The sequence below is a fragment of the Neoarius graeffei genome, chromosome 2 (genome assembly GCF_027579695.1).
Source record: "Neoarius graeffei isolate fNeoGra1 chromosome 2, fNeoGra1.pri, whole genome shotgun sequence".
NCBI lineage: Eukaryota > Metazoa > Chordata > Actinopteri > Siluriformes > Ariidae > Neoarius > Neoarius graeffei.
Window position 1 is genome coordinate 43079893 of NC_083570.1, and position 16233 is coordinate 43096125.

Genomic DNA, 16233 nt, shown 5'->3' on the forward strand with positions numbered 1-16233 from the left:
AAAGAAGCACCCACCACAAAGATGTGGCTTAGTGATCTTACTACACTACCGTTCAAAAGTTTGGGGTCACTTTGAAATGTCCTTATTTTTGAAAGAAAAGCACTGTTCTTTTCAATGAAGATCACTTTAAACTAATCAGAAATACACTCTATACATTGCTAATGTGGTAAATGACTATTCTAGCTAAATTCTACTAAATGTCTGGTTTTTGGTGCAATATCTACATACAGTGGGGCAAAAAAGTGTTTAGTCAGCCACCAATTGTGCAAGTTCTCCCACTTAAAAAGATGAGCGAGGCCTGTAATTTTCATCATAGGTACACTTCAACTATGAGAGACGGAATGGGGGAAAAGAATCCAGGAAATCACATTTGTAGGATTTTTAATGAATTAATTGGTAAATTCCTCGGTAAAATAAGTATTTGGTCACCTACAAACAAGCAAGATTTCTGGCTCTCACAGACCTGTAACAACTTCTTTAAGAGGCTCCTCTGTCCTCCACTCGTTACCTGTATTAATGGCACCTGTTTGAACTCGTTATCAGTATAAAAGACACCTGTCCACAACCTCAAACAGTCACACTCCAAACTCCACTATGGCCAAGACCAAAGAGCTGTCAAAGGACACCAGAAACAAAATTGTAGACCTGCACCAGGCTGGGAAGACTGAATCTGCAATAGGTAAGCAGCTTGGTGTGAAGAAATCAACTGTGGGAGCAATTATTAGAAAATGGAAGACATACAAGACCACTGATAATCTCCCTTGATCTGGGGCTCCACGCAAGATCTCACCCCGTGGGGTCAAAATGATCACAAGAACGGTGAGCAAAAATCCCAGAACCATACAGGGGGACCTAGTGAATGACCTGCAGAGAGCTGGGACAAAAGTAACAAAGGCTACCATCAGTAACACACTACGCCACCAGGGACTCAAATTCTGCAGTGCCAGACGTGTCCCCCTGCTTAAGCCAGTACATGTCCAGGCCAGTCTGAAGTTTGCTAGAGAGCATTTGGATGATCCAGAAGAGGATTGGGAGAATGTCATATGGTCAGATGAAACCAAAATAGAACTTTTTGGTAAAAACTCAACTTGTCGTGTTTGGAGGAGAAAGAATGCTGAGTTGCATCCAAAGAACACCATACCTACTGTGAAGCATGGGGGTGGAAACATCATGCTTTGGGGCTGTTTTTCTGCAAAGGGACCAGGACGACTGATCCGTGTAAAGGAAAGAATGAATGGGGCCATGTATCGTGAGATTTTGAGTGACAACCTCCTTCCATCAGCAAGGGCATTGAAGATGAAACGTGGCTGGGTCTTTCAGCATGACAATGATCCCAAACACACCGCCCGGGCAACAAAGGAGTGGCTTTGTAAGAAGCATTTCAAGGTCCTGGAGTGGTCTAGCCAGTCTCCAGATCTCAACCCCATAGAAAATCTTTGGAGGGAGTTGAAAGTCCATGTTGCCCAGCGACAGCCCCAAAACATCACTGCTCTAGAGGAGATCTGCATGGAGGAATGGGACAAAATACCAGCAACAGTGTGTGAAAACCTTGTGAATACTTACAGAAAACGTTTGACCTCTGTCATTGCCAACAAAGGGTATATAACAAAGTATTGAGAAGAACTTTTGTTATTGACCAAATACTTATTTTCCACCATGATTTGCAAATAAATTCTTTAAAAATCAGACAATGTGATTTTCTGGATTTTTTTTCTCATTTTGTCTCTCATAGTTGAGGTATACCTATGATGAAAATTACAGGCCTCTCATCTTTTTAAGTGGGAGAACTTGCACAATTGGTGACTGACTAAATACTTTTTTGCCCCACTGTAGGTGTATAGAGGCCCATTTCCAGCAACTCTCACGCCAGTGTTCTAATGGTACAATGTGTTTGCTCATTGCCTCAGAAGGCTAATGGATGATTAGAAAACCCTTGTACAATCATGTTAGCACAGCTGAAAACAGTTGAGCTCTTTAGAGAAACTATAAAACTGACCTTCCTTTGAGCAGATTGAGTTTCTGGAGCATCACATTTGTGGGGTCGATTAAATGCTCAAAATGGCCAGAAAAATGTCTCAACTATATTTTCTATTCATTTTACAACTTATGGTGGTAAATAAAAGTGTGACTTTTCATGGAAAACACAAAATTGTCTGGGTGACCCCAAACTTTTTGAACACTCTCCACTTTGAGAGAATAAAATATACTCTTATGGATAAACTCCCATTATTTGAAAAAATTTGGTCACCTCTCATTCAGTATCTCACACCTCGTAGTGGCAATTAATTTTTCCCCTTTATTACAACAAAGTAGTGATTAGGCGGAAGGGTACGGCTGGGTAGGGTGTGTGTGTGGGTGGGGGGGATTTACTCAAGTTTTGTTTTTGTTGTAGTTTATTTTTTTCTTCATCTGTATTCTGTATCCTACATTTATTTGCTCTTTTATTTTCCATTGTTATATGTTTTGGGAAAAAAAAAGAGGGCACTATGTCCTAGCTGCACAGTGCACGTATTTCTATATGGATGTACACTGTGTTTGATAATGTTTGACATTACAAGAACGTGCTCTAATAAAAACATTTGAAACATTAATAGTATGCAAGTATTAGCAACAAAATGTACTTAAAGCATCAAAAGTAAAAGTACTCATTGTGCAATAAAATGGTTCCTGTCAGTGTTGTATATAAAATCGTAGCGCCAAGTTGGCCATGTATGACGAGATTGAGTGGAATAACTGTTTTATTCTATCCACATTTACTGGATTTTGAGAAACAGAGCATTTTTATTTTTTGCAAATTCGATAAATAAAACTTTTATACAAAACTTCTGACAAAATAATTTCCGCTTAGAATGTAAACAAAGTGGCGAAATGACAGTAGCAGTTTGTGAAAAATGCTACAATAATAATTCTTGAAAAATAAAAAAGATATGTTCGTACCATCATACTTTCATTCCATATTTTGTTGCGCTTTTTTTTGTATTTTTTAGGGGTTTTGTTTTCAAGTACAGTTTTTATTTCATCCTTGGTTGGTTCAGCAACATGTTCCGCCATTTTGCTTTTCTCTACTCATGGTATATGAGCTGATATCCTCGTAGTAGAGTAGCCAATCAGAGCACACGATTGCCCATGTCCAGTGAGCATGCCCATGTCATGTGGATAGAATAAATAAATAAATATAATATCCACATTCACTGGATATGAGCAATCGTGCGCTCTGATTGGCTACTCTACTACTAGGATATGAGCTACGTAATATACCGTGAATAGAAAAAAACAAAATGGCAAAATAGCTATGTGCCTCATCGGCTATCAGCTCACGTATGACTTTATTTTGTGGAATAATCATATATTCATATATATATATATATATATATATATATATATATATATATATATATACATACACACACACAGTGGTGCTTGAAAGTTTGTGCACCCTTGAGAATTTTCTATATTTCTGCATAAATATGACCAAAAACATCATCAGATTTTCACACAAGTTCTAAAAGTAGATAAAGAGAACCCAGTTAAACAAATGAGACAAAAATATTATACTTGGTCATTTATTTATTGAGGAATATAATTCAATATTACATATCTGTGAGTGGCAAAAGTATGTGAACCTCTAGGATTATCAGTTAATTACCTCCGCCAAGGAGGTTATGTTTTCGGTAGTGTTTGTTTGTTTGTTGGTTGGTTTGTCTGTTAGCAACATTACGGAAAAAGTTATGAACGGATTGCTCTGAAATTTTTTTCCAGAGGTGTGACTGGGCACAAGTAACAATCCATTAAATTTTGGCGGTGATCCAGATCACCGTCTAGATCCTGGAATTTTTTAAAGGATTCTTGGCAGAGGTCTGTACTCTCCGAGTGCTTTTCTAGTTTGAAGGTGAAATTAGAGTCAGGTGTTTTCAATCAATGGGACGACAATCAGGTGTGAGTGGGCACCCTGTTTTATTTAAAGAACAGGGATCTATCAAAGTCTGATCTTCACAACACGTTTGTGGAAGTGTATCATGGCACGAATAAGAGATTTCTGAGGACCTCAGAAAAAGCTGTTTTGGAATGGCCAAGTCAAAGTCCTGACCTTAATCCAATCGAAATGTTGTGGAAGGACCTGAAGTGAGCAGTTCATGTGAGGAAACCCACCAACATCCCAGAGTTGAAGCTGTTCTGTACGGAGGAATGGGCTAAAATTCCTCCAAGCCGGTGTACAGGACTGATCAACAGTTACCGCAAACGTTTAGTTGCAGTTATTGCTGCACAAGGGTTTATTGTTGGTGTATTGCTACACCAACAATAAGGGTTAAGTTGGTGTATTGCTACACCAGATACTGAAAGCAAAGGTTCCCATACTTTTGCCACTCACAGATATGTAATATTGGATCATTTTCCTCAATAAATAAATGACCAAGTATAATATTTTTGTCTCATTTGTTTAACTGGGTTCTCTTTATCTACTTTTAGGACTTGTGTGAAAATCTGATGATGTTTTAGGTCATATTTATGCAGAAATATAGAAAATTCTAAAGGGTTCACAAACTTTCAAGCACCACTGTGTGTATGTGTGTGTGTATGTAGACACTTGTACAAGCTACATCTGGAACATGGAGAACCAAAACTGTGACATAAATCTCTATCTGTCACTCGAGAGGAAATCGATGAATTGTTTTGATAAATTTCAGTACGTTTTGTTTGCAAATGTGTCGATATAATAAAAAAAAACATCATACATTGGCATGAAGATATTAAGAGTATCTTTTCGCGTGGAAAAACTCACATTTTTCATTCAAAATGCATCACGAATCTGAGTGACATATTTCCTGATATTTCACTCCGATGATGTCATTCCTAGTGTTTTCCCGCTGACTTGCTCTGCATCATCAAAATAGTGAACTGGTTCAAAATTAAAATTCTTTTGATTAACTTGTGTAATTTTTTCGTGAATGTGTTCATATAATATAAAGAACATTACACTGTGGCATGAAGATATGAAGTTTATCTTCTCATGTTGAAAATATTTTCACTCGTTTGCTTCGTTCACTCATGAATATGTTCACCACTCAAAGATAAACTTCATATTTTTGTGCAACCGTGTAATATCCTCTATATGTGATGTTTTTGGATTAACATTACTGCTGCATTAATGTGTATTTTGCATTTTACTGCTGTAAATGTTTAAATTTGAGCTAATTTGAATTACTTTAAATACTTTTGGGTAGTTTAATCTACAGCAAAGTGTCATATTCTATAAGATCATCATATATTTGTCGCATCGCTCTCCTGTAGGAACCACGTACTCTAAAAAGTCATCTTTTCATGAGCTCAGAAAACCAGCCCTGTTTTAAGCTTTGTGACGATGCATTTTCCAGCTAATTCAAGAGGGTTATTAAATAGTTTATTTCGCTTCAGAAGTAGGACCATTTTCTCAACCCATAAAGGAACATTTAATCCTTCAGTTTATCACAAGTATTCAAAATCACCACATTTGGACATAGACAGTTTTCATTGTACAGGAAGGGTATGAAAAATTTGTTATCTGAAAAGTGGCTAAAACTTTCAGACAAATGTAATGGAGTAAAAAGCATAATATTTGCCTCTGTAATATACTGGAATAGAAATAAATGTAAAAAAAATGGAAATACTCAAGTAAAATACATGGACCTTGAGTTTGTACTGAAGTACAGTACTTAAGTAAATGTACTTTAAATATCAATAAGGATATGAAAGTATGCATATAGAAATACATCATATTGGGGCAGAGCAGACACCGTTCCCCACATCCGCACCTCAACACCTGAGAAGATACCCAAGCACTACTTCTCACAAGGATCAAATTCTTCAAGGACTGTCGGTTTTTAACTGTAATTTTTAAATATCATTTAAAAAGAAAGGAAAATAACCTGTGAGGTAGGCTCTGTCAACACAAGTATTTAATGAATTAAACAAAAACGAATCAATTGAATAAGGAGCAGGCTTTAGTGTTTTTAAAAATGCCTACCAACTTGAAATACATTTGACGTTTGCCATGAAGTGACTATCAAAACAACCAAAATTATATTGGCAGTTCTCCTACCATGCAACAATTTGCTCAGTCATTTCATTGAAACTGTCCAGTGTTTCCTTGTGTATATAACACACAGCAACCTTGTTCTCAGTCTCCAAAGACCACTGAAATTTCACTCAGCTTGTTTTAGGGGTCTAGCCCAATGCCATCATCTGTATCTGTACCAGTGACATGACATACACTTTTAGTGTCCAATATTGCACTATATATTCATTTAATAAAAACGTGATATCAATCTATATCACATAATCTACATCATCTTCTTTAAGTTATACATTTTAGTGCATCAAAATAAAATTCAATTTCATCATTTTTGCCTCACAAACAAATCAGGTGGTACTAATGTCTGACCAAATGTGCAGATTAAGTCATTAAAGGCTAAGTTCGTCAAGTCCAATTTGAAAACAAGTGTTGCCAGGCAAAACAAACCTCACTCGGCAGCACTTGTTTTATACCTATATGTTGATAATGGTAATATCTCTCAATCATCAGCTGTCAGGTTATAGTCCTATGAAAATCCATAACCTTGAGTTTGACATTTCAAAGTCATTCAAGGTCAAAGATCATGGCGGCAACTGAACGCCTGTATGAGACTTCTTATATGTTGATAATGGTAAATATCTGGCTGTCATGAACCATTTTAAAGTTATAGCCCTTTGAAAACCCATGACCTTGAGTTTGACCTTTCAAGGTCACTCAAGGTCAAAGATCTTGGTGCCAAATGAAAGCCCATATGGCACTTCCTATAAGTTGATAATGGTAAATATCTGTCTACCATCAACCGTTTTGCAGTTACAGCCCTCTGAAAATCCGTGACCTTAAGTTTGACCTTTCAAGGTCAAAGATCATGGTGCTAAATGAAAGGCCATATGGGAGTTCCTATACGCTCATAATAGTAAACATTAGTCTATCGGCAACCGTTTTTTATTTATAATGGAAAATTATATTTTGACTGAAAGGTTGACCTTTCCGGTGACCTTAACCTTCACCTCAACCCGGTTACCCCCAAAATTTAATCAGGTAATCTACGGACCATTGCCCACCTATCCTGAAAATTTGAAGTCGATCAGTGCAACCGTCTAGACGCTAGATTGTTAACAGGCAGACACACACAAACAAACATACAGTACAAACCGCACTGATAACAATACCTCACCCCGCTTACTCCGTCACAGGTGAGGTTAAATAAATAAATAAAAGTTTGGCTTTATTTTGAAACCTGTGCAGTCCTAAAATGTATGAAAAATAGGCTAGTTTTAAAATTATTCAACTCATTGAAAAACATTTGTCCATAAATTGTGATTTTCTCAAGTGTGATGCGGCAATACCAACAACAAAAGACTTTTAGCATGCTTTTAAGAAAAATAGGCTGGGTGTTTATATTATAAAGAATACCTCAAGTGACCTTAATGATACAATGACAAAGTTAGTAGCCATTTAACATATATTAACTGTTTAACACAAATAATTGTCATTTTGCGCCATAGTTAGTTTGGTTCAGTTTAGAATGTTAGGTGGTAAGGGGAAGCCATGGCCTAATGGTTAGAGAAGCAGCTTTGGGACCAAAAGGTTGCCAGTTTAATTCCCTGGACCAGCAGAAATGGCTAAAGTGCCCTTGAGTAAGGCACCTAACCCTCAACTGCTGCTCTGGGTATGTTGTATGTTGCTCTGGAGTAGAGCTAAATGCCTGTAATGTAACCCCATGAAAGGCATTCAAATGTGTTATCATAGTATAGTTTATCTAGATAAAAAAAAAGTATGCATGTGTGATTTTGAAAAACAAAGATTGATATGGGTGCCTGTTTAATTTGAAAAGAGCCTGAAAAGTCAAGTGGCAGAACCACTAAGGCCCTGTTTACATTATTTCGAATCAGCGGATCATCAGATTAACGTTTTTAAAACGATTCGTACACACACAAATAGCAGGAAGTGAAGTCCGCGCCGTTTTTCAGCAGTCGCGTCACATGACCAATGCCAGCGAATCAGGAAGGTGGATGTCACAGTGACGTTGTCCATTGATGACGTCAGCTAGAGCTCAGCACTGCATATCCTCGTTCCTCAATGTTTACACAGCACCGGATCAGATACGTACTGGGTTGAATACGTGGGCCCTGGCGGATTCAAATTGTTCCGCCTGTGGAGTCGTTTCCCGGCGTTTTAATGTGCACGGACAGTGCATCCGCAACGAAAACGATACGGATACGGTCTAATGTAAACACCACCTAAGTTAGATGGTGCATACAGAGAAAATATATTTAAATCAATATATTCTACATAAAACTGTGTAGTGGCCTGCTTTTTTCCTCAGAGAGTTGTTGTTGTAAGTCACAGGCTTAATTCAGGGCACGTGCGAAAAAACAAAAGTGTTGCCAGGCAAAACAAACCTCACCCGGCAGCACTTGTTTTATACCTATATGTTGATAATGGTAATATCTCTCAATCATCAGCTGTCAGGTTATAGACCTATGAAAATCCATAACCTTGAGTTTGATATTTCAAAGTCATTCAGGGTCAAAGATCATGGTGCCAAATGAAAGCCCATATGGCACTTCCTATAAGTTGATAGTGGTAAATATCTGTCTACCATCAACCGTTTTCAAGTTACAGCCCTCTGAAAATCCGTGACCTTGAGTTTGACCTTTCAAGGTCACTCAAGGTCAAATATCATGGTGCTTAATGAAAGGCCATATGGGAGTTCCTATGCTCATAATACTAAACATCTGTCTATCAGCAACCGATTTTGAGTTATAATGGAAAATGTTATTTTAACCGAAAGGTTGAGCTTTCCAGCAATTTGAAGTCAATTGGTGCAAACATCTAGACGCTAGATTGTTAACAGACAGACACACACATAAACAAACAAACAAACCGCACTGATTACAATACCTTGTCCCGCTTACTCCATCGTGGGCGAGGTAAAAAAAAAAAAAATGCAGAATTACTTGTCCCTGGCTGTTTCACAACTCCAGTTTGATCCTGAGTATGGGTTACAGTGTGCAAAAATTTGCATTATTTATAATGTTTACAAATTACAATTATTTACAAAATGGGTATTCAGTAGGGGCGGCACGGTGGTGTAGTGGTTAGCACTGTCGCCTTGCAGCAAGAAGGTCCGGGTTCGAGGCCCGTGGCCGGTGAGGGCCTTTCTGTGCGGAGTTTGCATGTCCTCCCCGTGTCCGCGTGGGTTTCCTCCGGGTGCTCCGGTTTCCTCCACAGTCCAAAGACATGCAGGTTAGGTTAACTGGTGACTCTAAATTGACCGTAGGTGTGAATGTGAGTGTGAATGGTTGTCTGTGTCTATGTGTCAGCCCTGTGATGACCTGGCGACTTGTCCAGGGTGTACCCCGCCTTTCGCCCGTAGTCAGCTGGGATAGGCTCCAGCTTGCCTGCGACCCTGTAGAACAGGATAAAGCGGCTAGAGATGATGAGATGAGATGGGTATTCAGTATTAATCAAAACCCCACCCCTTTCCTATGCACAGTGTGAGTCATGTTCATTAGTGATCACAAACACGTGCTCAGATTATGCTTTTGAATAAAAAACGGCTTTATTCGTATTATTTAGTATTTTATAAACCTTAGTGTTGTATGATCTGGCAACATGACTTAAGTAAAGCCTAATTATATTGAACTATTATTGACATGATATATTATGACGCATCTAAATGAAAAGTATCACGACCCAACCAGATGACAAACAGAATGACATGTCAGAGGAAACTGTAATAAAAAAAAGACAACAAACAACTGGCAACTGCTAAGCAGCAGCTCTTGTGTAACGTTAAAAAAAAAGTCACGGCAGTTGAAATGAACAAAGCTATCAACACGCAATTGACATTTTTCACTTTCATTTGCATTTCTGAATGTAGATCATGAGTCAGTCAGAAGGGAGCAGCATTCCTACACCCGGCGGTGATGAGAATCAGAGTCACATTCAGCCAGAGAAGTCCATCGATGATGAATCAGCTCCTGAGGTTGATCCACAGGACATATATAGCAGATCTCTTTCAACCAGTCTGGCCCTACAGTGCTTGGAGGAGGTAAAGACTTTCCCCAATCACAGCTTACACATGAGTTGGTACTTACTGTTATTTTACCAGCATGTTCAGGTAACACTGGATGCCAAACTGACTTCAGCCAACTCTTTTAATTTCATAGCAATACAATTGTAATAAACTATTATACACACTGCCAGTCAAAAAGTGAACGCATACCAGGCTTGTAGTACTCGAGTCCGACTCGTGCCCTAATTTTAAGGACTTGTGACTTGACTTGGACTTGAGCACTGATTACTCGGACTCGTACATTAACTGCATTCAGACTCGTAAATTGGAGACAAGGACTCTGATTTTTTCTTTACTTTTTGTAATATGCCATAATAATTTGGCATAAGTTATTTATATTTATATCTACATTCATTTTTATACTAATTTCGTGCAAGAGAATGCACATTCACCTGTTCATACGTCATGTTCAGGAACAAACTAATGTTAATGGTGCTAAAATGCCTGGAGAGAACGTCCCTAGGATTGTCCGCTTTGCTTATACAGACTTCTCGTGCAGTGGGGGAAAAAAATGCACTGCTATGTGTTTCATATGCAGAAGAACTATCGAGGAGACGACGGGGACAACCTCGAACTTCAGTCATCATTTGGCGAGACTCCACCCAGAGAAGGAAGTGACATGCTATGTTCATTGCACTGTTGATAGTGGGCGGGGCTTGCTGAGCGATGAACTAGCTCGTGTTAACCCTCTTTCATGTTATTTGCCCTGTTGATAGTGGGCAGGGCTTGCTGAGCAATGAACAAGCTTTTTATCTGTAGCCTATTAACTAAAATGGGGCAGTCGAGCAGTAACGTTAGTCCAACACAGTAGCAGGGACACTTTCACGTAAAGGCAGCAACAGCCACCGTCACATAGTGAGGTTGGAGTCTTGTTCTCGGATTCGACTCGGTTCAATAGTGGACTCGGCTCGGACTCGACTTGAAATTTTCTTTAATGACTTGGACTTGAACACTGGGAACTCGAGACTGGACTCGGACTCGAGGTGTAGTCACTCGACTACAACACTGACACCTTTTCAAAAAGTCTTAATCCACCACCACCTCTGACTTGCTGATTAGGGATAGCTATAACAGAAATTTTCTTTGTGACAATGTCCATTGTTAAAAGTGCTATAGAAATAAAATTAAGCTGAATTAAATAGATTGGCATGTACATCCAACATACCAAATTTCAGCTCATTTGGACTCACGGTTCCTGAGAAACACTTATCAGAACTCTGCCTCTATAGATGACCATGGCTTTGCATATAAGCTCAGATTTGTTTTTCCGTATATGCCTTTCAAGTTTCATGCATGTAACTGTTTTTCACCTTTTTGAAGGCATCTTTAACCTTTTTCATGCATTTTTTAAACTTTTTTCAGCCATGTAACCAATCATGAGTTCCAGCTGTTTGAGTAAATTCGACTTTGGCTCCATAAAATTTATTGGCATGTGGAGGCCATATTGTTAACAAAAAACAAACAAACAAACAACCACACACACATTGTTTTGATAATCATTGAGGTTTATAAACAATTTTGTGAATACAGACCAAGAATCTTAGAATCCAAGGACTAGTTTGCAAAATTAAGCTTCTCATGGTATGCAAATTGGCACAAAAAGCTACATGCAACTCGAGGTTTTATTATTTAGGAGAACCCAAGGAACCAGTGCAAACAGGAATTTTGTTTGAAGCACTGTGAGATATGGGCCAAAATGTAAATAATACAACAGATCGTTCTGGTGCACTAATTTGATTGGACAAGTGGTGTTCTAAAAGTGCTGATAGTCTATATGGCCAAAAGTATGCGCACCCCTGACCATCACACCCATATGTGGTTCTTCCCCAAACTGTTTTCACAAAGTTTTTATCACACAGTTGTACAGAATGTCTTTGTATTCTGTAGCGTTGCAATTTCCTTTCACTGGAACTAAGACAGCCAAACCTGTTCCAGCATGACTATGCCCCTGTTCACAAAGCGAGCTCCATGAAGACGTTGTGTGTTAAGGTTGGAGTGGAAGAACTCGAGTGTCCTGCACAGAGCCTTGACTTTAACCCTGTTGAACACATTTGGGATGACATGTGGGATGGGAACACCAACTGCACCCCAGACTTCCTCATCCAACATCAGTGCCTGACCTCACTAATGCTCTTGTAGCCCAAAATCTAGTGGAAAGCCTATAGAAGAGTGGAGTTTATTATAACAGCAAAGAAGTTAATAAATTTGGAACAGGGTGCACCAAAAGCACATATGGGTGTGATGGTGAGGGGTGCACATACTTTTGGCCGTATAGTGTTGATGGAGGGATAGAGAAATAAAATCTTTCTGACTTACATTTACAAATATGAGTCAAGTTTAACACAAAGACATAACACCACTAACAGAATAAATAACATTTCAAATAGCATATTTATGAGGAATCCACCGAGACCATTTTTTCAGACCGAATACAAGTATAGTATTAGTAAATGTTTTTTGGTACTCACTGATACTGATACTCGACAGATCACAGCTATGTTTCCAAATGAGCTATTCATGGAGCGGCCTTGGGCTGAAGTGCCCTTGAGCAAAGCACCTAACCCCCAACTGCTCCCTGGGCGCTGTAGCATAGCTGCCCACTGCTCTGGGTATGTGTGTGTGCGCATTGCTCACTTGCATGTGTGTTCACTGCTTCAGATGGGTTATACGCAGAGGACGAATTTCACTGTGCTTGAGTGTGCATGTGGCAAAGTCTTCTTCTTCTAGGCAGGACAATGAGCAACAACACACTTTGATTTTAATCTGTTTTGGCAACTTAAGCTTTCAGTTATCAATTGTAAGATGGATTTACATTTCCCACAAATTTTTTTTTGTTAAAAAAAAAAGTGACGTGAGACAGTGTGACAAGGTATAACCGGTGTGTGTGTGTGTGTGTGTGTGTGTGTGTGTGTGTGTGTATTTTTATTTTTCCATGTTTGTGTAAAATGAGGGTCATAGTGTACAAACACTACACAGCTTCATTTATACAATCATGACTTTTTTTATTTTGGTTTCTTTGGAAAATGAAGTTTAATAAAAGCAATGATAAGTTTCTATTTGAATTTAACTTGGCATATACATTAATAATTATAAAACCAAGTTAAAATATATACAGAAAACTATACAGAAATGCTCGAGTTTGCACACAGCTTTTGTTCATCTGAAAAAAAAATGTTAATCTGTAAATATGAACACAAAAACATTTTGTTTTTTGTTTTTTTCAAAGTCAATTCTAAATAAGCACTTAATTACCACATATAGAGTGTGAAAATGGTTTAGGCACAGTAGGTTTTTATACAAATTTGTTGTACATGACTTTTTTATGCTTAATGTATTAGTGTGTCAGTAGTAAAAAAAAAGACACGTTGTTGTTATTCAATGTTACAGATTTTTTTTTTTAGTATTGGAGTGATATTATGTAATAGAATATGTATCCGATTAAAAAAAATCATCAAGGCTATGTGGGATTTTACCGAGAGCGATACAAGAAATGTAGCAAGTTCTATTAGACCTAGATTTATTAACCTAGATTAGAATAGACTCGATTAGTTTATTGCTATAATATCCAATATATGTAGAGCGAGCAGGACGGACAAAAAACATGAATAATACAGCTTTTACCAAAAAAAGAAAATAATCAAGCCAAGATGAGGAAATAAGCACGAATAAAATAGCAAAAACATCTCAAGGGCTACAAATATGAACCTACAACAGTAGAATTTCATAGGATTTAAGGCTAGACAGCAAGATATAACCTTAGCCCCTACTACTCAAAAGAAAACGCTGGGATCATGAGAAAGCCTACTAATACCTTTTCATGGAATTCGCACATATTTTACACACTCTTACTTTATCAGAATTTTATTTTATTTTTTAAATAATGAATGTTCGAAAAGTTCATATCTGAATTCTCTGATCTGATATCTGCAGTCAATGGGCATTTACAAAGGATATGTTCTTCAGTTTGAACTACACCACAAGGGCATAATCGTTCGTCACGTGGAATTCTAGCCCATCAACCAGTCTCTACAGCAAGATTGTGAGCTGAAAGGCATAACCTAGTGGTTGCTATTCTCTTGTACTCTGCAATGTCTACGTTGCAGGTCACCTAGGTGGCAGTATTAGACAGAGGAAGAAGTAATTACCTAAATTTTGATTTTTTTTTTTTTTAACATTTGCACACTGCTGGGTTTTTTTTTTTTTTTTGCATTTCTCATTTTTTTAAAACAAATTGTCCTGAACAACTTGTATTTTAAACATAAATGTTTCATTATCTAATTGTCCTTTTCTGTAATAATCCTCTTATTAACTTATGGAGCATAGTTCTTTGGCCTGATCATCATCCTGACCGTTTTGAATGATTGCCTGCTGTTGGTCAGGTAGTGCTCCTTGGGCATATTGGGCCATGTGCTCCAGTAAATGCCATCTCGCTTCCCCGTGTACCTCTTGTAGTAGTATTTGCCATTGAGGTTAGCTGACATACAGGAATTGAACCACCAGCCCGATCCGTAGTAAGCACCACAGCTTCCCGCATCGTACTTATCGTTGTCTCTGTCCCACGTAGTGAAAAACATCTGATCATGGTCGTAGTCCTTGGTATGCAGGGCATTACCAGCAGTCCCTGAGTATTCACGTATGGACAAGCGGTATTTAAGGAATTCATTTGATACATAAAAATGGTTGTACTTTGCATACTCATGTACGCCCTGGAAGTCCTCAAGCTCTATGCGCAGCATCATGTCCTTGGTTTTGGTAAGCAGGTGGATACGGTCATTTCCAAGCCAAAACTCCCCACGCATGTCCCCAAAGCCATTCTTATAGTCAGACCAGGTGCGGTTGAAATTCACACTGCCGTTGATTCGGTGCTGCACAACAGTCCAGCCACCACCATGGGACTCCATGTCACAGAAAACCTCAAAGGTCCCATTTCTGGGATCAGGGGTAACCTTATAGACTCCATTCTTACTCTTCTTCATGACACTGTATTCTGAGCAGTCTCGAGGTGCTAGGATGTCTAAAATAAGATAAAGATGGGGAAGTCAGATTGGAAATCAAATCATTAATCTTAGGCATATTTATGGCCTATTATTATTATTATTATTATTATTATTATTATTATTATTATTATTGCCCTGTATTGTTTTGAGTCATTGAGATATTATTTTAGATTTTATTTTTAGTCATTTCTTATATTATTTCAAAATAAGAAATTTCCAGAATTGAAGTTTAAAAAGGAAAAATTAATTTGCATAGCCCAGTTAAAGTTTTTTGGAAGATATACTATCAATTTTTAATATTTTGTTTTACTTTATGCCATTTGTGTGGTAGCTTAGTAAAATAGTGAGACTTACGTATTGGAGAGTTTGAATAAGGGCACTCGGTCAAGCAGCTCTTGTTGTCTCCCTTGTTGTCCAAAATTGTCCCCACTTTCTTCACTTCACTGAGTTGCTCCACCTGTTTCTGCAGGTCTTTAATCTGTGTGTGAGCGTTCTTCAGGCTGGTGGACATCTTGGTCATCTTCACATTCATCTCTTTGATGGGATTGCTTGAACTCTTATTTTTGGGTGGTGGTGTTCCATCATTGTCTCCTCTGTGTTGTGTCCCTGTACTGTCACTTTGAAGGGTGCAGCTTAGACAGGCACTCTTCAGTTGCTTCACTGTCTCCTTCATGCTCTGCAGCTCCGACATGGCTTTTTTCAGCAGCTGGAACTGCTTGGGCAGCTCGATGGTGAGAGGAGGAAGGGTGATCTGGTAGGGGCATTCCTCTTCATTTTCGCATTGTCCAGCAGGTTTCAGCTTCACCTGGGAGCAGCTCTGAGAGGGCGATGTCTTCTCCACCCTGCCAGAAGAACCACAAACCACAATTTCAGATCCCAGATGTGCAGCTATGAGCACAATACACACACACAGGCGCATGATATTCTGCAGCCAGAAGCTGTGAGCTATGTAAGAGAGAGAAGGGGGAAACTGCCTCTGCTTGTATCAGCTGCGACTTAAATACAAGTGCAGTGAGGAAGATAGGGGAATGCGGGTGGGGCAGTACAATTGCGAAAGAACTAGAAAAAGCTGAAATGGAAAAAAAAAGCTAGTCGGAAATCTCCTC

General features: G+C 38.5%; 2 protein-coding genes across 2 annotated transcripts in view; one reads left to right on the plus strand and one right to left on the minus strand.

Annotated features, from left to right (window-relative positions):
• Window positions 1–9938: 9938 nt before the first annotated feature.
• Window positions 9939–16233, plus strand: part of ccdc146 (coiled-coil domain containing 146) — a 121954-nt gene continuing 115659 nt past the window's right edge. Inside the window, exon 1 of the mRNA XM_060914275.1 lies at window positions 9939–10106. Within this exon, the coding sequence (XP_060770258.1) occupies window positions 9939–10106 (168 nt within the window). The remainder of the gene's footprint in view (window positions 10107–16233) is intronic.
• Window positions 13112–16126, minus strand: fgl2a (fibrinogen-like 2a). The gene is made up of 2 exons (XM_060914272.1): window positions 15482–16126; window positions 13112–15144 (listed from the first exon to the last, which is right to left on the minus strand). The coding sequence occupies exons 1-2, from the start codon at window positions 16044–16046 to the stop codon at window positions 14441–14443; spliced, it is 1269 nt and encodes a 422-aa protein (XP_060770255.1). The 5' UTR covers window positions 16047–16126; the 3' UTR covers window positions 13112–14440.